This window comes from Poromitra crassiceps (genome assembly GCF_964638095.1).
Source record: "Poromitra crassiceps genome assembly, chromosome: 7".
NCBI classification, from domain to species: Eukaryota; Metazoa; Chordata; class Actinopteri; order Beryciformes; family Melamphaidae; genus Poromitra; species Poromitra crassiceps.
Window position 1 is genome coordinate 36,948,806 of NC_139628.1, and position 25,917 is coordinate 36,974,722.

The 25,917-nt window shown below is 45.6% G+C and overlaps 1 protein-coding gene across 2 annotated transcripts in view; it reads right to left on the bottom strand.

Annotated features, from left to right (window-relative positions):
• The window catches only part of usp53a (ubiquitin specific peptidase 53a), a 46,568-nt gene that overhangs the window by 4,980 nt on the left and 15,671 nt on the right, over nucleotides 1-25,917 (bottom strand). For both annotated transcript variants that reach the window (XM_083640326.1, XM_083640325.1), the window contains exons 4-14: nucleotides 25,704-25,838; nucleotides 23,457-23,567; nucleotides 22,181-22,263; nucleotides 21,887-21,971; nucleotides 20,744-20,890; nucleotides 17,215-17,364; nucleotides 12,393-12,561; nucleotides 11,093-11,239; nucleotides 8,595-8,741; nucleotides 5,105-5,912; nucleotides 3,830-3,897 (exon numbers count right to left, since the gene is read on the bottom strand). In XM_083640326.1, the coding sequence (XP_083496452.1) occupies nucleotides 3,830-3,897; nucleotides 5,105-5,912; nucleotides 8,595-8,741; nucleotides 11,093-11,239; nucleotides 12,393-12,561; nucleotides 17,215-17,364; nucleotides 20,744-20,890; nucleotides 21,887-21,971; nucleotides 22,181-22,263; nucleotides 23,457-23,567; nucleotides 25,704-25,838 (2,050 nt within the window). The remainder of the gene's footprint in view (nucleotides 1-3,829; nucleotides 3,898-5,104; nucleotides 5,913-8,594; nucleotides 8,742-11,092; nucleotides 11,240-12,392; nucleotides 12,562-17,214; nucleotides 17,365-20,743; nucleotides 20,891-21,886; nucleotides 21,972-22,180; nucleotides 22,264-23,456; nucleotides 23,568-25,703; nucleotides 25,839-25,917) is intronic.

Genomic DNA, 25,917 nt, shown 5'->3' on the forward strand with positions numbered 1-25,917 from the left:
CAATTCGGTTCTGCATGCAGAACTCAACTATGTGGGCAGGACAAACAAACCCTGGCAAAATGTCAAGCTTTCAACAAATATTATTAACTGGCATTTATATATAGTCCCTGTTAAGATATAACTTGTTCAGGCATGTCACTGGATAGTGTACATGTCAAAAGGAACTTGATATATTTTGGCCTGTAGATATACAGTATATACTGTAGTTGTCATCATTGCTGTCAACTCAATTAAAATAGTCCAATCAAATTGTCTCAAACTCACAATTTGACAACTCAAAAACTCATGATAAAAGTATAATGTCCAATGATCAAAATATGATCTTGTGTTTTGTTAAATCACTCCACTCAGTACAGTACAGTACAGTACAGTGTGTGTGTGTGTGTGTGTGTGTGTGTGTGTGTGTGTGTGTGTGTGTGTGTGTGTGTGTGTGTGTGTGTGTGTGTGTGTGTGTGTGTGTGTGTGTGTGTGTGTGTGTGTGTGTGGATTTGGCACAGGCCTGGGAACATTAAGTCAAAAGCCACAATATAAATGTGGCCTCATCACATGGCATTAACACTTACAGTAGGTTAACACATCAGTCACTGGCTTGTTAAGTGGCATCAACAGAACATTGTAGATGAACACGCTAACTCATGGACAGACATGCACATCAGAAAATGCATGTAACCACACTTGTATCCGAGGATAATTTTCCTCCTGACTGCTTTTATGTATTTGCTGAAAGTTTGTCACAAGCAGAGTTTCCTCAGACTGATAAGTCGGCATGTGAAGCTAAGCATAATAAGGGAAAAGGAGGAAAAAGAAAAAAAAAGAGCAATGGTGCATTCTCAAGCAACTGTTTTCGCTTTCTTTTTACATGTTCGAAATAAAAGCGATCAAATCAAAAATCTGTGTATAGGCATTATGTTAATGTGCTAACAGCGCAATAATAACTTCTGAAGACTGTCTCTCTATGGCGTCTAGATGAGGTCTGGGGAGCCACAGGAGCCAATCAGGCTAAATTGAGTGAGGGCATGATTTACGGTTTAGATGTAGCAGGTTGAAGTGCCTGAACATCTCCCAGCAGCCGTGAACTTTCACCCCATCAGAGACAGAATGTTCTGCTACAATATCCAGTTCAAGTCTGCTGTGGTTCCAGAGGAATTTCACCCACAAGCACAAAAGGCTGTCATTCAGGTGACCAGGTCTGGACAGCAGCCCATGAAGCGTTCTAAAAAGAAAATGCAATCTTGACTTTTATCTTCTCAAATGCTGCAGAGATTGTCCAAGTTTAACGTGTCGGTCAACTGTGCTTCTCTCAATGGAAAAAACACTGCCTAGTGGTGCCTGTAAAACAGAAATCTGCAAAGGAAATACCATACAAAACCCAACTTAAAATACATGTTGTCGACTTTTTGAATGTGAGCAAACCTGTCACATATTCAAAAAAGACTGTCAATATTAGTGTAAAAAACGTCTCCGTTAGATGACAGGCCAATGAAAAATCACCGATTCCAAAGCACTAGAAATGATCATTTGAGGGGAAAAGCTTAGCAAAAGGGCAAAAAAAAGGAAAGGAAAATTGCAGCAGTGAAAAAAACCCATATCTGTCTCAGAAGTTGTTTGTTTCACCTCTTCATCACTCTGCAATCTGCATAGGCAGATCCTCACAGGCCAAAACACAACCAGCATTTAACTCCACCCGTTTTCTGTTTCTCCTTCTCAGCTCACCACACTTGTGCAAAAGCGATCTTCAATTTCGGATCAAAACAAAACACTTCTGCAGCTGTTGTTTGCAACCAATGTTCCCATTCCTTGCCTCATATCCATTTGGGACTTGGGACAAATACTTGTGGCGCCTCAAAATGCCATTATATGCGCCTGCACATTTGAATACCACCTTTTGACAGGCCCGGTCATGGCATTTACTGCCCGGCTAGGCACAGCTGGGTGGCCGACCACAAGCACTCCGGTTTAAGCTCCATGTATTCCTATTGTGGAACTTAGTGACGGCTCTTGCAAAACCTTTGTTAATTCAAAAGATATGTTCCCTCTTTTCTATGGTGATAGATCACGTGTAGTGGGAAGGAGAGACAGAGAATGTGGAGAGTGACCAGCCGACAAACCCCCTAGTGCTATTCAATCTCCCTCCATCCTGTCGAGAGACAATAATAACCATTATAGTGACTTCTCATCTATGTTCCGTCAGTGGTTTTGCTACCAAAAAAGCTTTGTTTCTCACTTTATACAGAAGGGGAAGCAGATTAGTTGGGTAGATTTTGTTTCAGTGTTTCCTTTTTTGATAAATCAGTCAGTGAGGACGGACAAACAAGCTAAACCCAAGCCTGGACTTGTATTTCTACAAAACAACACATTAGGTAATATTGCTGTTGATTTCAGAAATCCAAAACACATCTACAGTATGATCGAGAAGCAGTCTTTGCACAGCACATTACAGTTAGACTTGAATGAGACATACATTATTTTTTTCAAATTTGCCCCCCCACCCCCATCACCAAAATCAACATTTTGAAACGCAGAACGCCCGTTTACATTTTGGGGTGATTTTTCCTTGAAGGCCACATGCATTTCCCTGTGTGCAGCATGGCATTAACTTTCCTCAGGCAAAAAGGTCAGGGCCAGTCGGTGAGGAACTGGAGCACATAGATTTCCACACAGTATCCCTTCAATCAGACTCTCTGACCTTAACATGTCTGATAGAACAATAAATCAAGGAAATTACTCAGTACTATCTTAATGTTTCAGGTCCTTACAATACTTGGCAGTCCATTGGCCAGAGGGGATTTATATAATGAGAGGGACAAGCTTTGTGAATGATTGACTCTTCCACTTGTGACCTATTTCTACGATGTAATATACAGAAAAGAAATATATTTCTGAAATAATGGCTTAATCATTTTTGTCTTGATTAAACCACTGCCAAGTCTCTACAGACGAGCTCCAAACTCTTCCCAGGTGCAAGTTTAACTGTCTGATGGTGTACATTTAGATTTAGGAACCCGATATACTAAGAATGCAAAGTGTCTGTCTGTCTGTCTGTCTGTGTGTCTGTGTGTCTGTGTGTGTGTGTGTGTGTGTGTGTGTGTGTGTGTGTGTGTGTGTCTGTGAGTGAGCAGAATTGTGTTCAGCCACAGCTATGCCATTTTATGTGTGATCGCGCTGAATATTTCAGGTGACCTAACGTGATTTTTGAACTAGGTAATTAGGGCTGACTAAATGGGGAAAATAGCTCATTAGTAGCCAAAATGCCTCAACACTTTGAATCTGCCAGGGAAGTGGACTATGAAAAAAAAGAGAGGAGAGGCTACAACACAGGCATGGGTATTCTGCTAGTGTACAGAATAGAGGCAGACATCAATAGAGCTCAATAGAGAGCCAAAGTGAACGTCACTTCCTGCTTCAGCACTGTACCAGAAATCTTCTTCTGCAAATTATTTTCCAATAGACATTTCGTAAAAGCTTATAAAAATAGTTTTACTTGTTCAAACCAAATGGTACAGACATATTTAAAAACGCATAACATTTCACTTGGACCAAAAGGTTAAAAAAAAATGCGAGTTTAAAGAAAATATCTTTTCGATGTAGTTTTTTTTAGGTTTTGGTCCAAGTGAAATGTTCAATGGTCTCTCTCGATTCTAAATATAGCTGAACCTTTTGGTTTGACCAAGTAAAACTATTTTTATAAGCATTTTAAAAAATGTCTATGGGAAAATAAATTGCGGAAGAAAATCTCTGGTACAGTGCTGAAGCAGGAAGTGACGTTCACTTTGCCTCTCTCCATATGTTTTAGGCTCACCGAAATAAGTGTAAAGTGACAGTTTCTTACCGTAGGAAAAGGACGAGTGCAAAATGTCAGACTTGAATTCATCACTTCTCCTCTGAGCGAAGGGATCCCTAAAATACAAAATAAATTTGATTATGTATAAAATGGGTAATGCCACAGGATATTCAGAGTATGCCTTTGGCTGTGCCTCAACATGCAGATTTTCCTCTTACCCACCTTTTAACCCATTGATACCTGATGCAGCATTTGTGTGTGTATCCCTTTAAGAAGCAGTCTTAAAGGGATACGCACACAAATGAGGGATATACACGCAAATGCTGCATCAGGTATCAATGGGTTAAGGAGATTAAGATTAAGATGGATCTATCCTGCGGGCGTAAACAGGGAAATAAGCCATCGTGACTTCAGCCTATCTAGATTTGTTTCCCCATGAATGATTTACAAGAAGGGAATCCAATCCCCCCAAAAATGAGAGGACTGCATGCATATAGGCATCTCGCCTGTCAAAAATAGTGGTGCCCATAAAATACAAAAAGCATACCTTATTACTGGTAAATTATATATGTTACACATATTCTCAATGACTTACACATTAAACTCGGTCACAGAACATGTTCATGGGATATATGGCGACGAATGAATAATTGAGCAGCACTTAGGCAATCCACTGTCAAGAGATAGGCTTGAATAATAGACTAGTGGTTAGAGTTGGCCATCCCCTGGCTCTCCCCTCGGAGTGGAAGAGCTAGGTGTCAGCTACTCGGGATCATTACCTCCAAACAAGACCTGTAGTGCCGAGCCAACAAATGACAGGCCCGCACAATAACCTCGCTGTATCTGCCTGCTGTGCATTTATGTTAAATGGGTCTTTCTATTCTTAGAACCGATTGTTTGTAATATTTAATTATTTAGAAATGGCTGCACATTTGAGATTCAACTCCTTACACAAGCGGGGCATGGGAGGACAGAAGCATTTTGACACGCTAGTGGCCACTCAGTAAACATGATTTATAAGGAGTATCTAGCTTAAATTTGCATGCACAATACTATATGGTAGAGAGAGAAATGCGATTTCATTTGATGGGAGTGGTGCGGAGGGGCGGGATTGTTAAAAAAAATGTTTTTATTGGATAGAAACTTATATTTATGCCTACAAGTGCAGGATGAGGTTATCAGCAAAGAGATACTGTGTGAGTAAAAGTAATGGCAGTTCATTTCATGGGGACTTTAAGTAAATATATATAAATGAGGAATTACACTGTACTGTATGTAGGCTGATTTAAAAAGATAAAACTCAAGCATGATGATGCATTGTACCTCGTCAGATGCAGCTCGGGTATGGGCCTCAGCTCTTTGGAGGGGAAGTTCTCCACCACCGGTGAGTCCAGGTTGGCGGAGCCGTTGCTGAGCCTGTCGCTGCTTTCGTATCCAGACTCCGTCCGCTGGATCTTCCAGGTGTCACTGCGGACTTTGAGGGTGGCCGAGCCTTTGTCGCTGTAGCCGCTCCGGAAGTCCGAATCCAGCGAGCTCCGGCTGCCGCCCGTCTCGTGCCTCTGCTCGTCCTCGTAGATCGTCATCAGGCTCTTGGGTTTGCGCTCTTCTCGGCCTGCCCATGCGAAGTCTCTGTCCTGCTCTCGGTCCCGGGAGGGCGGCGACTGACTCCCGGGCCTCGTCCGGGGGCTGTGCTGTCTTCGCTCCTGACTTACCGCCGAATTACCACCACCACCACCGCCGCCGCTTATCACGCTGTCCACGTTCAGCGCTTCCCGCATGGGCTTCCACGGCCGACTCGGCCTGCTGCCGCGGCTGTTCCCTGTGCTTCCGGGACGCTCCCGCGAATCCTGGCTGCTGCTGTCCGTATCGTATCCGTTAGAGACCTGCTCCAGTCTCCGGCTGTGGTGGCCACCGCCACCGCCGCCGCCGGGCACGGCGGGTAGCACGTGCGCCCTGGAGTGAGAGCGAGTGGGCTCGTGGGAGGAGGAGCGACCGCCCAGGCGGGGCGTTCGCTCAGTCCGCGTGGGCCCTTTCCCCTGGCTGCTGTAGAGGCGAGGCTCCATGTACTGCTTAAAGCCGTTCTCTGGAGGGGAGACCGAGCGGGAGTAGCTCCTCGGAATAGGACTTGGATCTGAGGGCGAGGGAATTACGTTCAATGAGTGCTTTAAACCGACAGCACACCATATTGCCAACAGATGCTTCAGGTCGCCGATTCAAGAATAGGACACTTTCTTGTTGAAATCAAACGTTAAATTTGTTTTTTCAGCAAAACGATGCTAATTCTGACACTGCATGTTGGCTGGCGTCACATCTCTCTTGCTGCTCTGATGCCAAATGACAGTGCTGTGTGTGTCAGGTTGCCAAGAACTAAATTTGACTCTCACCAACACCTTGACCCGGGACACAAAGCCTTGCTAAAGATAACAGCAGGGGGCGACAACGGGGTAACTGACATTTACTTCGGTGATGTGTGCAGACGAGAGGAAGGTGTAAATAATAGACACCAGGAGTCAATTTTCCTCCATGGTGTGTACATGGAGGGAAACCAGCTTGTATCCTGACACGAAACGTAGATATATTTTATGTGTGTAAATATGCATTTGTCTGTGCAAATACATATGTGCGCGCACACACACCCAAATTTGTCTAACACTGCAAAATGGAGATCTTTGAACAGCAGTAAAAAGTGCTTTATTCCTTTTCGGGCTCTCTCTCCTGCATCTCCGCTGCGGCGCTGCTTCTGCTCTGTTCCTTGTTTCTAGGTTTGCATAAGCTTTTTGTAACTCTCAAAATGAGGTGAACTCATCAAAATGGTTCATTAGTTAGCATTAAAAATGGTTCTGTGAAAATCACTAGAACCTCAGTAGCTGTGATGCAAACTGTGGTTTGGGGGGGGGGCTTTTGTTCTGTAAAGTGTGGTCTTGTTCTGTTTTTTTCAAAGTCAGGTTCGACTTACCGTAATTCTTTTATTTCTTTATTTAATCTTTACAGTTTACCAAGGGATAAGAAGCTGTAGTGGTGACAATTATCCGTCCCACATTAATGCAAAACTTGAATTCTGCACGTTCTTCTCATTTTATTTTCAAGGCTCATCTATCCTCCACTATAGTTGTGTCTGACAGTGAATGGAGTCACAGGTCATGTGCTCTGTATGGACGGCGACATAATGAACGACAGGTGCACGTGATCTGTTGCAGGGTGATGGTGAAACATAATAGGAGACAACACTGCCAGCCCACGGAAACAACGTCACAAGAGATGGAGTTCCTATTTCTTTGGATTTTGCTGAGTGATAAATCACTGAAACATTACTGTCCAGGCGTTTGGCAGAGTGTTTGGTGTGATTGTGCTTCTGCTGCCAGCTCCCTGATGTGAATGCCTAAAATGAAGCCGAGGTTCATTTGTGGGAGAAGAATACTATAACATCTCTAAATCAATTGAGTCAGACATCATTTAGAAACACATAGGGTCAACCAACCCCTCAAATCCCACAGTCTGAACCGAGTGCTGAAGTTTTTTTCCTCTTTGAGCGGTTCGAGTTTTTTTTTTTCCCCTTTTTTCTGGAGTAGGCTTTTTAGCAAAGTGCTAGCCTGGGCACGAGCAGTGCCGGGGTAGATTTATACTACTTACATTAACTGTAGTGTCACCTCCAGCCTCGCCATCCATCAGCGCAATGACGCTAGCCGCCTTTAGCCGACTGCATTCAATCATAATGGGACGTGAGCCTGGTGCTAACAGAGGCTTGCTGCTGTTTACTCGCTGGATTTGGGGGGGGGGGGGTGTTACAAACGGCGTTCCATAATCCCTGCAGGCCTGCACAGATACTTCACTGAGAGTGCTGCTGGTGTAAGCATGTAAGGAAGAGGACCAACGGGCCGCTTAATTAGAAACACCGCACAAACTCATCAGTTGTCGAGATGAGACAAACGAACATGTCGACCATCTTGCTGGCAGGAGCTTTTGGTAGCTTCCTGTGAATTTTGCCAGCCACAAGTACAATTAAATCCACCTTCATATTGAAGCACACATACATACATACTGTATATGGCTATTTTGCCTTTGCCTGTTTGTGTGTGAACGCTCGTGCAGACCACAGAGGGGGAACCAGTGGCTGAGTCTGCATATGAGCGAGACGGATGAAGGCCGGCTTGAACAGACGTCAGCACTTAATCCGCCTTCTGACACATTGCTCCCAAACCCCCGGCGTTACATAAGGGAGAGTGGATGGAAGGATAGAGGGCTAGTGGACGGAAGGATAGCCTTTTGTCTCGTCGAGCCTGGCCATTCTCATGCCTATGTTTATGTGACTCATCTCTTCTGGTGCCCTGCTGTGCGTCGGTCAGCGTGTTTATATACGGTCAGCCGGGGGAACACAGCTGTCCTATGATCTCTCTCACTCTGCTGTGTGCGTGGTGGTGTTCATTTGTCCACATGAAGAGATACACGCACTCTGTACATCTGCTTGTGTGGTGATGGCTGCATTAAAATAATAACAACAACAACAATAACAATATAATAAATAAATAAATAAATATATATATTTAAAAAAAAGCCTACCCAGGGACAGGGATTGCAAATTAGCCTTGGCTAGATATCCTATATGCATCGCATATGTTTCATGTTCCTGTAACTTGTAAAATGATTCTTGCATTGTCCCTGACAAATAAATGGGGAAAAAAAAAAAAAATATATATATATATATATATATATATATATATATATATATATATATATATACCGTATATAAATATATATATAAATATATATATATATATACACAAATACACACGGTGGATTGCGAAGGACAACCAACCTCTGTAGCGTGACTCCTGCCTCCGCTGGCCGCTCCTGTCAGGTTCTCTTCTGGGTGGATGCATCCCCCGCACTTCTCCCGCTCTGTGGGCAACTTCTCTGTAAATCTCCCTGAAGCGACTCTTCGGATCACCGCTGCCAATCTTCACTACAAAACAGAGGCGGTATAGGACATTATCATCAACCATCATTTTAACACATCTTCCTCCCAATGAGGGACAAAGGGGGGACACCGACGACGCCGAGTATGCAATTAATGCAAGGCGAACGCACACAAAACTGTTGTTTGACGAGCTTCAAAGGGGGAGTAGATGTGCACACATGGGTCTTATAAGCCAAGCTGGAAGTGATGAGCAGGGGTTAAAGGTGACGTTAACCCTCTCTATGCAGTAGTTCATTTTGTTCAATCTGCAGACTCAATTAGGAAATATGATCTTCATCTAGATCTATAGATGTAGAGCTAGATATACAGTACTATCACTATACCATCCTCCTCTCTTTCCTTGCCAGCATCCTCCAGCTCTTCGCTGCCTCCCCCCCCCCCACACCCCCACGGCATTGGGCAGCTGCTGAGTCTGTAGACGGGGGAACTTTACGGCAGATCGATGTGCTGATGCATACGCCACGTTTTCTGCTGCGTGCGGGGAAAGGCACCGAGGTGGAACCACGACCATGCAGGAGCCTCGGCTCGACACTCCGCCCCCCTATCTCTGTGTCTGTGAGATCTGAACAGGGACTGAAATCACGTCCTTGTGGGCATTTCCCCTATATCAAGACATACAGTATGAGAGTATTTCATATTCTCCGCTGCACCAAAACCGGTGGAAATATTTATGCATTATCGACTTCCAGACTTAAAACTGAAATCAATGATGAACCAATAGATTTTCTTAACATACAGGCACTTGAGTTGTAGGATCACAATTAATCATTCATGGCCAATTTCCTGTCCAGAGCTCTCTAGTTTGACTTTGCTACTTAGTTCTAAATGCTCTCGCTCTCGCGCCTGGCTCCTCCTCCGGCCCCTCCCTAATACCACCACAGGTTAAGAGCTACTCGCTTCAAACTCAACAACAATGACCAGGAGATCAAGATCACAAGGACACACACAACTCCATAAAGCCATATAATAACACTGGAATGTGAAATAATACCACATGTGTAAGGTGCGATTTCACCATTTGTCCTTCGCACCTATCCTTGATCTTGACCTTGTTTTCACTACTGCACATTCCTTCTCTCTCTCTCTCTCTCTCTCTCTCTGATTGTAGTCTGTTGCTACTACTGTCTTGCCAGGGCCGGATCTAGAGAAATACTCATAGGGGTGGCAAGATGGCGGTATGAAGATTTTAAGGGGTGGCAGTCGGGCAGAAATATATCCTGTATTTGCTGATTTAATTGTAAACAATCACGTATCAATACTTTGCTTGGCAAAGCCCCAAATTTGAACAAAAAAAACATTACATTATAGTGACAATGAATAAAGCATTGAATAGAAATATCTAAAGGTGGTATTAGGGGTGGGTAGTAAGGAGTTACAAGTGTAACACACATGAGTCAACATTGCTGATGTGCAAGGTCAGATAACATTTGTCATAAAATGAAACCAATAGAAAACTGCAGTTCTTATTCGAGCATGTGTTTAGGGGGGGGGGGGCAGCTGCCACCCCATGCCACCCCGGTAGATCCGCCCCTGTGTCTTCCACCCCTCCCCGTCTTTTCCACTAGGCCCACTTACTTATCTTTCCATATCTCTGTACTTCTCAATATGCACTCTACTCCCTCCCTACATCATCAGTATGTGCAGTTGTGCTCTGTCTGACCTGCCTCGTTAACAAATGCCCCTAAATCCCCTCTGTATTACTAACATGGTCAGATTTAGTTGAACAGGAAAGACATTTAATTATCTCTTCCCCCGGTCGCTGTGCTCCATCCTCGCTTGTCGCCTTTGTCTGTGAACCCAAATGTGTATAAATGACACGCTCTTTAAAGGCTAGAAACTTTGCCACGTTTCATTCTCTCGCTCACTGCACTGTAAAAACACTCTCAAACTATCTGCCTGCTGGGGTGAGATCTTTGCCTCCTGGAACAACCTCATGCACTGCAAAGAAATATTAACAAGTCATTTAGTGTCAAAATCTGGGTTTTCTTGAGAGTGAATGAGCTAAATGAGTGTGATAATTCCACTTGTTAGCAATGGAGTTTGCCTATTCCCAATCATTTTCTTTGAACAAATGACAGTATCTTAAAAAAAAAAAAGGCAGGTCGTTCTACTACTTTTTTCAAAATATTGTGAATGAAAGTCTTCTTTTAATTAGCACTGAAAACAAGTGAAACGATGTCACCCCACTGACAGATTGTTTTCAAAACTTAAAATGGAGATTTTTGCAGTGGGTTTCTTTCCACGGCATTTCGGGTTGCAGATCTCTCTCCCACTTTTCTCCCATTGCACCCTCACATATGCGTTCTTTCCACTTCTCCTCCACTCCTGTCTCGTACCTGGTCCCCGTCCCCCGCTGGTCTGACCGCTGCCCCGACTGAAGGTGGATGGGGCCTTCTGTTTGAAGGAGCCTTGGCCCAGCAGAGCGTTCAGGTTCTCCCTGGTGAGGTCCAGCTTCTTGGGTACCGGAAGTGGAGACTCAGAGCCTGAGTAGCAGCAGCAAACGGGGAACACAGAGAGATTTTGAATCTTCTACGTCAATCCTAATTATTAAAGTCACAAAAAAGTTGTCAAAAAACACCGACAACACACACAAAAAAAGCTGGCAATAGCGCTATTATATACTTCACTTAAAACTAAGAAACAAAATTTTTTAAATAAAATAAATAAATCCATGCATAATGTTCTTGGTTTTGGAGGATGATCTGATTTACCCCACCCTGACCACACCCCCCACGCAGCTAACCCAGTGTGTATGACGAGACATTGACTGTATCTATAGCAAATGTAAGGGGAAAACTATAAAAACCATGCTTAACAGGCCCACTACAAAGCGAGCTAACGTCTTGTTGTTGAGATAAGGACACTAAAGCGTAATTTATACTTATTGGAAAGTGTCGCTCAACACATGGTCGCCGACGAAAAGTAAAGTGTCTCCCATGGAGTTGCATTTATGGTTAACCACATCGGACATAAACAGCGCTGTCCCTGCAACCTGATGTAACGTTCAACTGCAGCATGACGAGACACAACTCACCTCCTCTCTCTCTGGGAAGTTGGTCACGGTGTTCTTTGTGATATTCACGAAGTCATACATCCAGGACAGGCCGATAAAAAGTAGCGGCGACACGTTTTCATATTCATTTTCAATCTATTTCAATACAGCGAAAACCAAAACAAGGAAGTCAAGCGTGCGTCCCTTCTATCTAGCCCAGTGACAGCCAATCACACTTGCGCGACACTTTGTGACATAGTCGGCGACATTAGAAATTTCACTTGGTAGGAGACACTTCTCGGCGACACTTAAAAGTGTCGACAAAACCTCATTTTTGACGCAGACGGTTTTCAAAAGCGTCGAGAGACGAAGTATAAATTGGGCTTAAGGCATCTGACAGAATGAGACTGTGTTGCCAACAGAGATGAGATCATAACGATGCAGTTGATGCTAATTATGATGGTGATTTTCATTATTCCTTATTGGGGGCCTCGTTCAAATAAAACCGGGCATATAGTGAAAAATGTTAAGATAATAGAAACACGAATGTTGCCTGAACTGAGAGGAAAACCTGCTACGAGACAATGGGGGTTGCGGGGGTACTCGGGTGCCTAACGGGGGCCTGTTGGGGTGGCGCTTCCTACCTTGGTCTTCTCCGTTAACAGGGCTCTTGTAGTGGGACTGGCTGCTGTTTTGGCGTGCGGGGTCATCTGCAGCGACGGCACTCCCATCGGGGTTGGAGTAAAAGAGGAGGAGAGGCTGGAAGTGACCCTTGATGCATTTGGTGACCACGTCTTTCCACCTGGATCCAATCTATGGCAAAAGACAAAGACAAGGTGGGTCAATGCACATTAAAGTGAGTGAGAGGGAGAGAGAGAGAGAGCAAGGCGTGCACACACACACACACACACACACACAGAAAATAATTTGCTCTCTCATAACTCAAATCTGTTTTCAAAAATGTATCGTTTATATCTAAACCAATATCAAGTATTGCCACTAGCATCTGAATGGAACATTCTCCGCTATAATGCCCTGTTTGCATCACCAGGAGGCCAGAACACAACTCAATCCTAACCCGACAACAAAATGCTCAGGGAGCGTTCAGAAAATTCCATTTGTCTACTTCGATACAAAACCTGTGTGTGCAATTCCATCCATTGTGCACGGTCTCATTTGTTTGTGATCTGGAGCGAATATCACGCAGTCAGCCAGAATCGCACCATCACATTAGCTACGCTGGGCGAGGTGCGTGTCTCGCCACAAGAGCGCCACAAACGCCGGCTGCAGGCTAACAGATGCTCATGTGCTCCTTAATTAAGCAAATGACGGGGGGGGCAGAAGGTAGGGGAAGGAGAGATGGGGTGGAGAGACGAGGTAGAGACCCACGCAAAGGAAAGTGAATGGGAGGATGTACTGTAGAATACAGAGGAGACGGGGGGGGGGGGGGGGGGGGGCACAAGAAAGAGCAAAAGGAAATGACATTGTGGACGAGGGAGTACAAAAAAAAGGGACAGGAACAAACTCCTCGAGTGTGCTAAATAGTCTCTGTGTGTGCTAAACAGTCTCTGTGTGTGCTAAACAGTCTCTGTGTGTGCTAACAGTCTCTGTGTGTGCTAAACAGTCTCTGTGTGTGCTAAACAGTCTCTGTGTGTGCTAACAGTCTCTGTGTGTGCTAACAGTCTCTGTGTGTGCTAACAGTCTCTGTGTGTGCTAAACAGTCTCTGTGTGTGCTAACAGTCTCTGTGTGTGCTAAACAGTCTCTGTGTGTGCTAAACAGTCTCTGTGTGTGCTAACAGTCTCTGTGTGTGCTAACAGTCTCTGTGTGTGCTAAACAGTCTCTGTGTGTGCTAAACAGTCTCTGTGTGTGCTAACAGTCTCTGTGTGTGCTAACAGTCTCTGTGTGTGCTAACAGTCTCTGTGTGTGCTAAACAGTCTCTGTGTGTGCTAACAGTCTCTGTGTGTGCTAAACAGTCTCTGTGTGTGCTAAACAGTCTCTGTGTGTGCTAACAGTCTCTGTGTGCTAACAGTCTCTGTGTGTGCTAAACAGTCTCTGTGTGCTAAACAGTCTCTGTGTGTGCTAAACAGTCTCTGTGTGTGCTAACAGTCTCTGTGTGTGCTAACAGTCTCTGTGTGTGCTAAACAGTCTCTGTGTGTGCTAAACAGTCTCTGTGTGCTAAACAGTCTCTGTGTGTGCTAAACAGTCTCTGTGTGTGCTAAACAGTCTCTGTGTGTGCTAACAGTCTCTGTGTGTGCTAACAGTCTCTGTGTGCTAAACAGTCTCTGTGTGTGCTAAACAGTCTCTGTGTGTGCTAACAGTCTCTGTGTGCTAAACAGTCTCTGTGTGTGCTAAACAGTCTCTGTGTGCTAAACAGTCTCTGTGTGTGCTAAACAGTCTCTGTGTGTGCTAAACAGTCTCTGTGTGTGCTAAACAGTCTCTGTGTGTGCTAACAGTCTCTGTGTGTGCTAACAGTCTCTGTGTGCTAAACAGTCTCTGTGTGTGCTAAACAGTCTCTGTGTGTGCTAAACAGTCTCTGTGTGTGCTAAACAGTCTCTGTGTGTGCTAACAGTCTCTGTGTGCTAAACAGTCTCTGTGTGTGCTAAACAGTCTCTGTGTGTGCTAACAGTCTCTGTGTGCTAAACAGTCTCTGTGTGTGCTAAACAGTCTCTGTGTGTGCTAACAGTCTCTGTGTGTGCTAACAGTCTCTGTGTGTGCTAAACAGTCTCTGTGTGTGCTAAACAGTCTGTGTGTGTGCTAAACAGTCTCTGTGTGTGCTAAACAGTCTCTGTGTGTGCTAAACAGTCTGTGTGTGTGCTAAACAGTCTGTGTGTGTGCTAAACAGTCTCTGTGTGTGCTAAACAGTCTGTGTGTGTGCTAAACAGTCTGTGTGTGTGCTAAACAGTCTGTGTGTGTGCTAAACAGTCTCTGTGTGTGCTAAACAGTCTGTGTGTGTGCTAAACAGTCTCTGTGTGTGCTAAACAGTCTCTGTGTGTGCTAAACAGTCTGTGTGTGTGCTAAACAGTCTCTGTGTGTGCTAAACAGTCTCTGTGTGTGCTAACAGTCTCTGTGTGCTAAACAGTCTCTGTGTGTGCTAAACAGTCTCTGTGTGTGCTAAACAGTCTCTGAGTGTGCTAAACAGTCTCTGTGTGTGCTAAACAGTCTCTGTGTGTGCTAAACAGTCTCTGTGTGTGCTAACAGTCTCTGTGTGTGCTAAACAGTCTCTGTGTGTGCTAAACAGTCTCTGTGTGTGCTAACAGTCTCTGTGTGCTAAACAGTCTCTGTGTGTGCTAAACAGTCTCTGTGTGTGCTAACAGTCTCTGTGTGTGCTAAACAGTCTGTGTGTGTGCTAAACAGTCTCTGAGTGTGCTAAACAGTCTCTGAGTGTGCTAAACAGTCTCTGTGTGTGCTAACAGTCTCTGTGTGTGCTAACAGTCTCTGTGTGCTAAACAGTCTCTGTGTGTGCTAAACAGTCTCTGTGTGTGCTAACAGTCTCTGTGTGCTAACAGTCTCTGTGTGTGCTAAACAGTCTCTGTGTGTGCTAAACAGTCTCTGTGTGTGCTAACAGTCTCTGTGTGTGCTAACAGTCTCTGTGTGTGCTTAACAGTCTCTGTGTGTGCTAACAGTCTCTGTGTGTGCTAACAGTCTCTGTGTGTGCTTCATTTTATTTATACCGCACTTTTCATTCACAGAGAATCTCAGAGTGCTACAGAGTTAAAAACAAAAACAAAAACAAAACAAAAAACAGTCTGCTAAACAGTCTCTGTGTGTGCTAAAGCAGTGGTTCTCAAATGGGGGTCTGTGGTCTAATTTTGGTCAGTTTAGGGTTCCTTCATGTGAAAAGATTTGAGAACCACTGTGCTAAACAGTCTCTGTGTGCAAAGCGCTAAACAAAGCCACGGTTATTGCCAGGGTATAATTACAGTGCTTGGCAGCGTCTAACTCCTGCCATTAAGCAGAAAAATAACTGCATGTTGGGAATCCCACCGTTAATACTCCTGGGAGACTGGAAAAGAAGCACAAGCGACTTCCAAGATTAGAATATTTTGCCATCCATTTTTATATACATGCGTTTCTTTTGTCATAATACAAAATGATTTTCAAGGCCTTGCTTGTGTGCGCGTGTGCAGAGCCGTATAATAGAAGAGTTCCGACATCTCCATTCACTCCAATGGACCAGTTTTTTTCCAGGAAGTAGAAAGTGGAACTCTTCAGTAAAAAAAGCAGCACTGTCAAGTTGCATCAAAATAGACAGTGTTGTACTTTGAAAGGGTTTTTCATCCCTTGAAATGAATCAAATTGTACATTATCTGCTTTATTTTAGCATGCAAAAGTAGCGCGAGACCCATTCCTGGCTGTTCATTGGCTAATGATTCTTGCATTTTGGTCCTCCGCTGACGCCACTCTCTCTCTAGAGGACACTACGCGTGTGGTTCCCCTGGATAAGCCCTGATAGGGCTACGCTAGGGTAGCCATTTATGGGAGGTGGGACTTGGGGAGTCACTGAAATGCTGCCGAGTTTCGATCCAGGTATGGACTTGGCAGGCGCTCCGCCATCTGAGGGGCGGGGAGGGTAGGTGGGTGGGTGGGCAGTGGGTAGGGGGGCGGGGGGTAGGGGGTTGCACACACAGCACAAGCTGCTGATGGATTGACAAGGAGCCAGCCAGCCGCTGCACCACACAGTCGCGGGGGAAAATGGATGGCGAGGATGTGCAGGGCACAAAAGGCATGCTCAGTGCTCACACACACCCGGATCATAAAAACCACATCCAATTAAGACAAGAAAAGAAAAACAAAAATAGGGAATTAAAAGCTGTACAGACGCACACACTCGCACTCGTGTCCATCAGCAAAACAAAACGCACACATAGAAACACACACAACAACAGCTTACCAAAGACAACGATGTCTTCATACAGAAAGCTTCACAACACAACAGTCACTTGCACACCGCTACTGCAGCACTTTGTAGCAACAGAGTTGAGGAGAGGGGGTGGGGGGGGTTCACTGCAGTGGAAGGTGGGGAGGGGGGGGGGGGGGGGGGAGCCCGCAGGCTCGTCAGCGCCATAAACGCTCATCAACCCTGAGGCTCATGAAGGGCGATCGATGGGGTGATATGGGGCGATAAAGAGAGCGGCGCTGGAGATACGGGACTGAACAGTGCTACACTATGCTGTCGCTCGTAAAAACAAGCGCCGCGTTTATCAACTCCACACAAGCGCATTTTATATGCGCTGGGTTTCCCGGACAAAGGGGATCTTGGTGCTCCCGCTGTCAGGTATCTAAAATGTGAGCTGCGGCTAACCTGTAGAGTTCACTCAATCTCAGCAGACGACCTGACCACTTTCAAAACATGTATATATACCCTTGTAGGCTTTTCACTGGACACTTCATTGTATTCGTACGCTGCTGTGCTATACAGACATCTGTGTGACGCATTACGCTTGTGTGCGTCAGCGTCTCCTCACCTCTTTCACGGTGGCGTCGTCGAAGAAGACCCATTTGGAAGATTTGGTGTGGAAGGCGAAGGCACAGTAGTGGCGGCTGGAGTAGCAGATCATCCCGACCAACAGCAGCTCCCCCTTTTTGGCGTGTTCATCTGTCACCCTGTAGAAGAGCTGTATGCATGACATGTAGCAGTTAGCGGGCCGGCTGCTGAGTGAGTGATGTTGATAGCTAGTGGAATCAGTTACTCTAGTCTGTTTATAGATTGAGCTCTGAGGGAATCAAGCCGCATTGATTTGACAATCAGCGGAAAATCATGGCCGGTTTAAATCAAGAGCTGTCATAGCGGACCTTGATATGGAGATCCACAGTATTCTTAGCGAGGGCCTCGATTGTTTTGCTTCCCCCACCTGGGTCAAATTATTGGCTGGAATCCACGCACCAATCGCTGTATGTCCACTGACCTTCGAAGGAACCCCGTGCTGGGTTGAGTATTGAGCCGAGCTCTCTGCACAGTGAATGCATGTTCACAAGGCAAAAGGAATCTCGCTCAACAAAAAACACTTTCCTTTCAAACATGCATCTTTTGAAGAAGTACCGGATGTCTAGCCTGGTAAACCAGCCGGTCACGTGAACTCACAGTTCATTTCGTTCTTCGCTTCCGTCTGGCCCCAAGCTTTCACACGCTGTCTGCAGTGGGCGGAGGTTGGGGGGGGGGGGTGTACTTGCCTCGACAGACAACTCCTTCAGCCAATCAGCGTTGGATCCAGTCAAACCCAAATCCACTTGGGAGAACGGCAAAACCATATTTTCCGCCGAGGAACTCCACGGTTGCGGCGATACTCCTGTACTTATTTAATTGTTGTTATTGAGTCTATTTCCGCAATAACTGCACTTTATGGCTGTTTAAACTCGACGAATGCTGACATTACTCCTCGAGGCGGACAGGCAAGGAGGCGGCCATTAATGTTTTGCTAGTGGCGTTCCTGATTGGCTGGTCGCGATGTCAACTACGAGGCGGGTCGCTGATTGGCTGGTCATGATGTCAACTACGAGGCGGGTCGCTGATTGACTCGTCCGCTTTGCAGTTTCTGCTAGGTTACCTCACCCAGGGCATGGGGCCAGACGGGAACGACGAACACACTGAAATGTGAGTTCACGTGAGTGACTGGTTTACCAGGCTACCGGATGTCACCATCGGCCTGCTAAATCATATCCTTTCTCCTCTGCTCACTTTCCTTCGAACTCTCTCCGAAGCTCTAACTTTATTTATTTTCCAAGTAATTTTCGCGTATATGATTATTAAAACGCAGTCAGAGAAATATTACCAGGGCACTATAAGCCTGACCCTTGCAAACATTATTAAATATAAATTTAAATAAACTTTTTTCTCTTCTCTTCTTCTTCTTTTTTTAGATTATGTGTTGGCCTTCCCCAAAATGGAGAGAGGAACAACTGAGATAGAGAGGGGGGGATGACATGCAACAAAAAGGTCCTGGGACAGATTCGAACCCAGGATGTCACGTTTATGGGTCCGGGATGCGGCTTAGAGTGGTAATGTTGGTCACTTCAAATCTAAAGCTACTGATGGACTCACTGTAAATCACTATGGATGAGTGTGTCAGCTAAATGCCTACAGTACATTCCAACAACAGCATTTCAAAAAGAAAAACGGCAGTGGGAGAAGTGGTTGTGAAACAGCCACTTGTTTCTCCCAAGTTTCCTGCACAGCCGGTTCTCTCTCTCTCTCTCTCTCTCTCTCTCTCTCTCTCTCTCTCTCTCTCTCTCTCTCTCTCTCTCTCTCTCTCTCTCTCTCTCTCTCTCTCTCTCTCTCTCTCTCTCTCTCTCTCTCTCTCTCTCTCTCTCTCTCTCTCTCTGTCTCTCTCTGTCTCTCTCTGTCTCTCTCTCTGTCTCTCTCTGTCTCTCGCTCTCTCTCTCTCTCTCTCTCTCGCCTTGTCTGAGACAATAGATTCCAAAGCAGGGGGAGGGGCTTCCCTTAACACCCAATAAAGTCACATGAAACGCTCCCTAATGAATCAAGGCCTTTGTGCCATGCTAGTGGGAAGGGGGGAGACTAATCCGTGGGAAGGGGGCAGACTAATCCTTGTGATGGAATGCTTTCGAAACTCGCGAGAGGGAGCCGTCAAATAAAGGGTCTGAATACTTCAATGGAGATGTTATATAATGTGTAGAGCATCGAGTGTGCCCCGATTTGAACTTCACGGATTGATTTTTATTTATTCATTTATTTTAACTCTTCCAACACGGTGGACCGAAGCGAACCAGCTGCTGAGGAAATTTAGCATGTCATCATGTGCTATGCACACAACTTCCACTTATTATCCAAGTGGAAAATATTATTTTTATGGGGAGAAAAGGAGATGTGGAAGTTGGCAAAACAAGTGTTGTGCTGCACAGTACAAAGAAAAGCACACTAACATCACGCTATGTTAATATTTGAGGTTTCGAAAGACACATGCTCACTTGTGTACTTTGTGATCAAGCGTGTGTGAATATAAACGGGACAATGAACACAGTCTGAAACACATGCTTGTTTCCTATCTCAATGACATCTATTCAGCCCACGTGTTCTCTGAGACGCGCACGCGCCCACGCATTGCGCAAACACACACACACACACACACACACACACACACACACACACACACACACACACACACACAGCTTGAGGGTGGGGCTTGACAAGCTGACCAAGGCCAGCAGGGGCTCAGTGGATCAGTGGCGCGGGTCAACTGAGCATTGGGCGTCAACTGCTTACGCAACAGACCCAACTTCCAGAGGAGTAAATCCCCCACTTTATTTCCCACATACGGTATACTCAATCAGACCAAAAATAAACTGACTTAACATGACGGCTTTACAACTTTACTGCCAAAATCCATGAATACAGTAGCCAGTGCAGCCAGCCCTGCTAAATAAGTGCCTCTGAAGTTTGACAACCCAGCATTTGGAATGCATATAGCACTTTTCTAGTGTACCGGCCACCCAAAGCGCCTGCATTCACCCATTCATACACCGATGGTGGCAAGCTACCACGCAGGGTGCTGGCACAACCATCGGGAGCAATTTGGGTAATCTTGCCCAAGGACACTTTGACATTGGGACAGGAGGAGCCGGGGATCGAACCACCGACCTTTGATAGTGGATGACCCCCTCTACCTCCTGAGCCACACCCGCCCCGAGCATAGCCACGTGGAGCTTATTCACTTTTTCTGAAAGCAAGGGTTCAATGGTATATTGTGTTTTGGTACATGCAGTGCTTTTGCAACTCAAATCTTTAAATCAGACTATTCTCAACTTAGCTATGTGAACAGGGTGCACTCCAAGATCATTGAGTCTTTGAATATGTTTTTTATGATCCTGTGGCTTTCCAACTTTGACATGTTATAAAACTGCACCAATTCCAAACAATTCCACAAACCACAAAGTATCTCTTCGTGCTTTTAAGGCATGCCCAAAAACTCAAGTACAGAACGGAAGCTGGACATAAATTGTTGGTAATAGCGGAGCTGGAGTAAACATGCTTTTTACCCCAGAGAGGCTGAGATGAGGCCCCAGCGAGCGGATCACGTCCTCGGTGAGGTCTGACTGGTCAGTGTCCCAGACGAAGCCGATGGTCACAATCTCTGGGGAGTTCATGAGGACCCGCCTCATCTTTATCCTCTGGCCACAGTTACTCTGGAGAAGAAAGGTGGAGATGCAGACAGACTATTGGCTAATTGGCTAATCTAGATTAGCCAATGGTGCCCTTTATTTTGGTTACAGCCAAGACTGCCCCACACTGATGCTAACCCACATCACACAAAACCGAGCCCGTCAGAAATATGAGCATCTACCACTGTAGAAAATTTAACAAATATTTTGGGGGCAACTTTTGCTCCCCACTGTCTAAGAAAATGGGGGCATTTACACAATTTTGGGGGCACTTAAAGTAATCCGGAATCTCTAAGTCTGAGCCTCGTGCACTCTGTAATCTCAAAATTCACCAATGATACCATTTTTATATGTCATCAGTAGTGCTGGGCCAAGCTTGATACACTTTCTTCCTATCTATCACTCTCCGTGTTGTGTTGGCTACAAGTATACAGCAATTTGCTGATCACCGGCGCTGTGGTATTGGCTGTTGTGCTGTCTCGTAGGCGTTCTTAGCTCAAATATGCAACCTGTGGTGGATAAATGTGTGTTTGAATCTTTTTCCCTCTGCTTTATTGCTTGAAAAGTCCTTGAAAAGTATTGTTACAAAACTGTGAAAACCCTGAAATTGCTAAAGCGTAGTGTGAACAAAAACACTGTTTGTGTGACTGTGAGTAATGTTCTTCATCATCTTCTTCTGGCAAACAGCTTGCAGGTGCTGAGTGTGTGTTAAATTAATTGAATGTAAATAAAATTATCCAAATCTTGGGGGTGATTTTTGCGCCTCGATCATGGTTTTTAGGGGCATTCTGAGATTTCTTGGGGCATTTTTGCACATTTCCTACACTGGCATCCACAGAGGAAAATATAAGCATTTTCTTGTTTTAGTTTTTTTGCGGACGAAAGGCTTCTGTTGGACAATGAGGTATTTGATCGGCTGTAAACTGTATTCCTACTGTAAAACAGCTCTTTGGAGAGAGTGAGATCAATGTGTCGGCCTTCTTAACGAAGCCTTTCAATCTTAAAAAAAGAAACACTTACTGGACAGTTACGCAGGTCCCCGATGGTACTTGCTGCTTGTAGCAGTTCCCCGAACGACTCGTCTCGCCGCTGATACACCTGTTGGCTGAGGAAGAAGAGACGCAGAGAGAGAGAGAGAGAGAGACACGCGTCGTCAGCAGGGAAAGCGCAGGAGAGAACAAGCCAGGAAGAGGAAGGGAGACAAACTGAGACAAATGGGGACAGACAGACGAGGGCTTGGGACATGTGCAGCAGAGTTACAAAACCCATGATGTGTGTGAAATGTGAGGTGAAAAGTGAAGCGGGGAGCCGTACCAGAGGGCGGTGGTGGAGACATAATGCACCAGCTCTGTGAACGGCAGCGGGTCGGAGGACGCCCCGCAGCTACGGCACACAGACTGCAAGACGGGAGACGGGGAGAGACAGAGAGGACAGACAAACACAACAAAACATGATGCACGGGTGTTAGCGAGGCACCGCGTAGCCACTGTCAAGCACTCATTATCAAGTCAGCGTCTCGTTTTGCAAAGGGCGGGTCCGCAGATCGTCACGGTGTGAGGAACCCCCTCCGCGCTTGTCTTGTATCAAACGAGGAGAGAGATAACGGGGTGCAAATAGACAGGGGGCAGCAGCAATAATCTTGGCGATAGCAGGGTTCGAGTCCCGCGGCTTCCCTTGCCATCGATTACAAACAGCATGGGCTCTATAGTATTCAATTATAGCTATTCAACTCGGCGACTGCGGTGATTGACAAGCCAGGTGTCCGATTCAATTTCTGATGTCATCAATCTCTCATCGACCAAAGCGCCCGCCGCATGCGGCGTACAGGAGCCTTGATAATACAATCAGTGCTGGATTGGTTTGCTCTGAACTCGGGGTGGGTGGAGCCGAATCCACTGACTCCGAGCCTTGGAGGGATTGACTCCAAAGGCCACGGTATCTATCGGATACAGAGATAATAGAAGTGGCGTGGGGACTAAAGGGACGGTGACGGTGACGGCCATCGCGGGCCAGAGGGCAGGGTGGCACGTGGCTCTGCTGGGGACGTACTGTACGTGTGATTTATCTGCTGCTACTGCTGCTGCTGCTCTGCTCCGGGGGAAGCCGACCTGCGGGCTAACCCAATCGCAACACATAACAGATTGGACCGCTACCGTCTCAGACAGTGATCCATGTGCCTGTCTGTGTGTGTGTGTGTGTGTGTGTGTGTGTGTGTGTGTGTGCGTGTGCGTGTGTGTGTGTGTGTGTGTGTGTGCGCGCGCATGCACGCTGCTGAATCTTCACGCTGGCTTGGATAGCGTGTGTTCAATTTGTCAACACACTGTAAGCCGGAGGAGCAAACAATATGTGTGTGAACAATATCAGCAGCAGCAATATGAGGGGGGAAAAAAACATGGCAGACAACACGGAATTATAATCAGCATCGCTTTCACAGACTGATGCAGTGGCACAAAGCAGTTCGTCAGCGTGAAGGAGTAAGTCACCGCCTCTCCCACGGATTGGTGCAGCAGCAGAAGGCAATCATTCATCACAAGTAAATGAATATGCCGATTCATAAATCCCAACGCCCCCCCCCCCCCCCCCCGCTCACCTGCTCGTAAAGTGACATGGCAAACTTCTGGTGCGTGATGCAAGACTTTGAAGTGCAGGTGTCTGTCTCCTCAGGCACAATGTGCAGGTGGATCCTCTCCAGGATGTTCTCCTGTGATACAGTAAGAGGTCTATAAGGTACAGGTGGTGAATATCGGGAAGGTGTCCTACCACCAGAGATGCTCAGTCCAAGTCGAGTCTCAAGTCTTTGAGCTCAAGTCCAAATCAAGTCTCAAGTCTTTGAGGGGCAAGTCAAGTCTCAAGTTTTTGAGCTCAAGTCCAAATCAAGTCTCAAGTCTTTGAGGGGCAAGTGCAAGTCAAGTCTCAAGTTTTTGAGCTCAAGTCCAAGTCAAGTCTCAAGTCTTTGAGGGGCAAGTCCAAGTCAGGTCTCAAGTTTTTGGTCAAGAACAAAGTCTCTATGGATGCGCGTTCTATCATCTGCTGCATACCATCTGGTCTGCTTAGAACACTAAAACTAAGGAATTCAAAGCATGTACTGTCTTATCGTCACTCGGCCTCACTCCTTTATCTATTGGCATACAGTATCAGCATTGATTGGATTAAATTAGTAGACACTTGCTTAATGTTAATGCACACAACAAAAAAAGATTGTTCACAAGTCTCAAACCTCAAGTCAAAGTCAAGTCCAGTCTTTGAGGACAAGTCACAAGTCAAGTCTCAAGTCACTGTGTGTGTGACTTAAGTGCGACTGTCTCAAGTCCAAGTCCCCATCTCGGTTTCCTACTCGGCTGTATGGAACCCACTGCTATATATATATATAAATCACTATACAAGCAGCAGTGGAGATTCTTATTCCCACCTCATGAAGAAAATCATTTGAAGCCCTTATAAGAAGTACCACCACGACGACGCCGTACATTTCTCTTTAGAGACTCATTCAGAGTTCACACTTCGTGTCGTAAACATGCCAGCCGAAGGAACACATTTAAATAAGTGGCACTCCGTTTGAGCTCCGTGGTCGTTGCTATGGAGCCCTTGTGCGTTTATAAAATATTAAGGCAAGTATGTAGGCCTGCAAAGGTTACAGGCGTAACTTCACAGGCACTTAATCTGACACTGGCTAATTCTGCCCCATCAATTGTCCCCTGGCATACCGCTGCCAATGCATTACATCATGTAATGCATTCTATAATGTAATGGATTACATCATGTAATGCATTACATGGTGTAATGCATTACATGGCCAGTGTTCAAGGGCAAAGATCTATGTGGGATTAAGCATCAAGATTCCATATAAAAGACATACATTTTGGCATGTACACTTCAGCTGGAAAGGGGTTAGAAAAAGGTAACTTCAAAGAGTATATATCTGTATGAGGCGACTTTGTAACTTTGTACGCGAAGCAAGAAACAAAACACCAAAGCTGTTTTGCCTGCATGTATCCGACTTCAAAAGGGGCAGCAAATGTGCTGTAATATTGCCTGGTCGAGCGGTTGCTTAAGGGGTCAGTTGTCCGTTACAGAAGAGTGCACGAACCGAAGAGTTGGAAGTTAATGTTTATGCTTGTTTAACCCAGTCCTTCACACACAGAGTCTCAACAAACTGCTGCTTTAGAGAGATTTGATTCTCTCCGCTGTTTACGCATTGCTGTGCAATAAGACATGCTGTGCGAATGAACAAGAGATTAAACTGCCGTCTCAGTTTAAAGCAATTATATTCAATTAAGAAACCACCAAAAACACACAAGCAATAAACAGGGTGAGAATAAACTTATGGACAGAAGGAAACACAGAGGAAAAGTGAAGGGCAGCAACACAAAGGCTGCACTGTTTTCTATTTGATTAGTCAAACTAATTTAGAAGTGGAGTAGAAAAGGAAAATAATTTAATTGCAGTTAGGAAAAAAGACGTTCTGGCCAAAACGGTGCTTCGTTTTGCCAAACGGACCACAAAAATTGCATTTGTTAAGAAATGACCCGTGGCCATTGGTCAATGATGCTACATAATATCACAAAGCACAAAGCAGAGGGGTTCAAACGCAACTCCGGTGCTTATATAACGTGTCCCGATGATATTTAGAGGCAGTGTGGCAGAGGTGAGGTGAGGGGAGGGGGGACAGAAGCTCTTTCAGTGACCTCGCCAAACAGTTTGTTACAGTGCATTACCCTAACTAACACACACACATTCCTTTCCATCCGCTGGCCTCCCTCCCTCCCTCCCTCCCTCCCTCCCTCCCTCCCTGACTCCCTCCCTCCCTCCCTCCCTCCCGGTTACCACAGGAACTTACGAAGCACTCTGCGGCATCATCCATGAAGCCCAGCTGGAAGCGCTGCTCGTCCTTAAAGGTCTCAGCCAAGGCGTGACGCAGGTTGTCAGAGGGCAAGGCGCGCTCCCGACTGTGCTGAAACTGGGAGAAAATGCCCTGCAGAGAACACAAGAAGTTGCAGATGAACTATCAAGACATTTCATTTGTTATTATTCTAAGGAAATATGTGGTACCC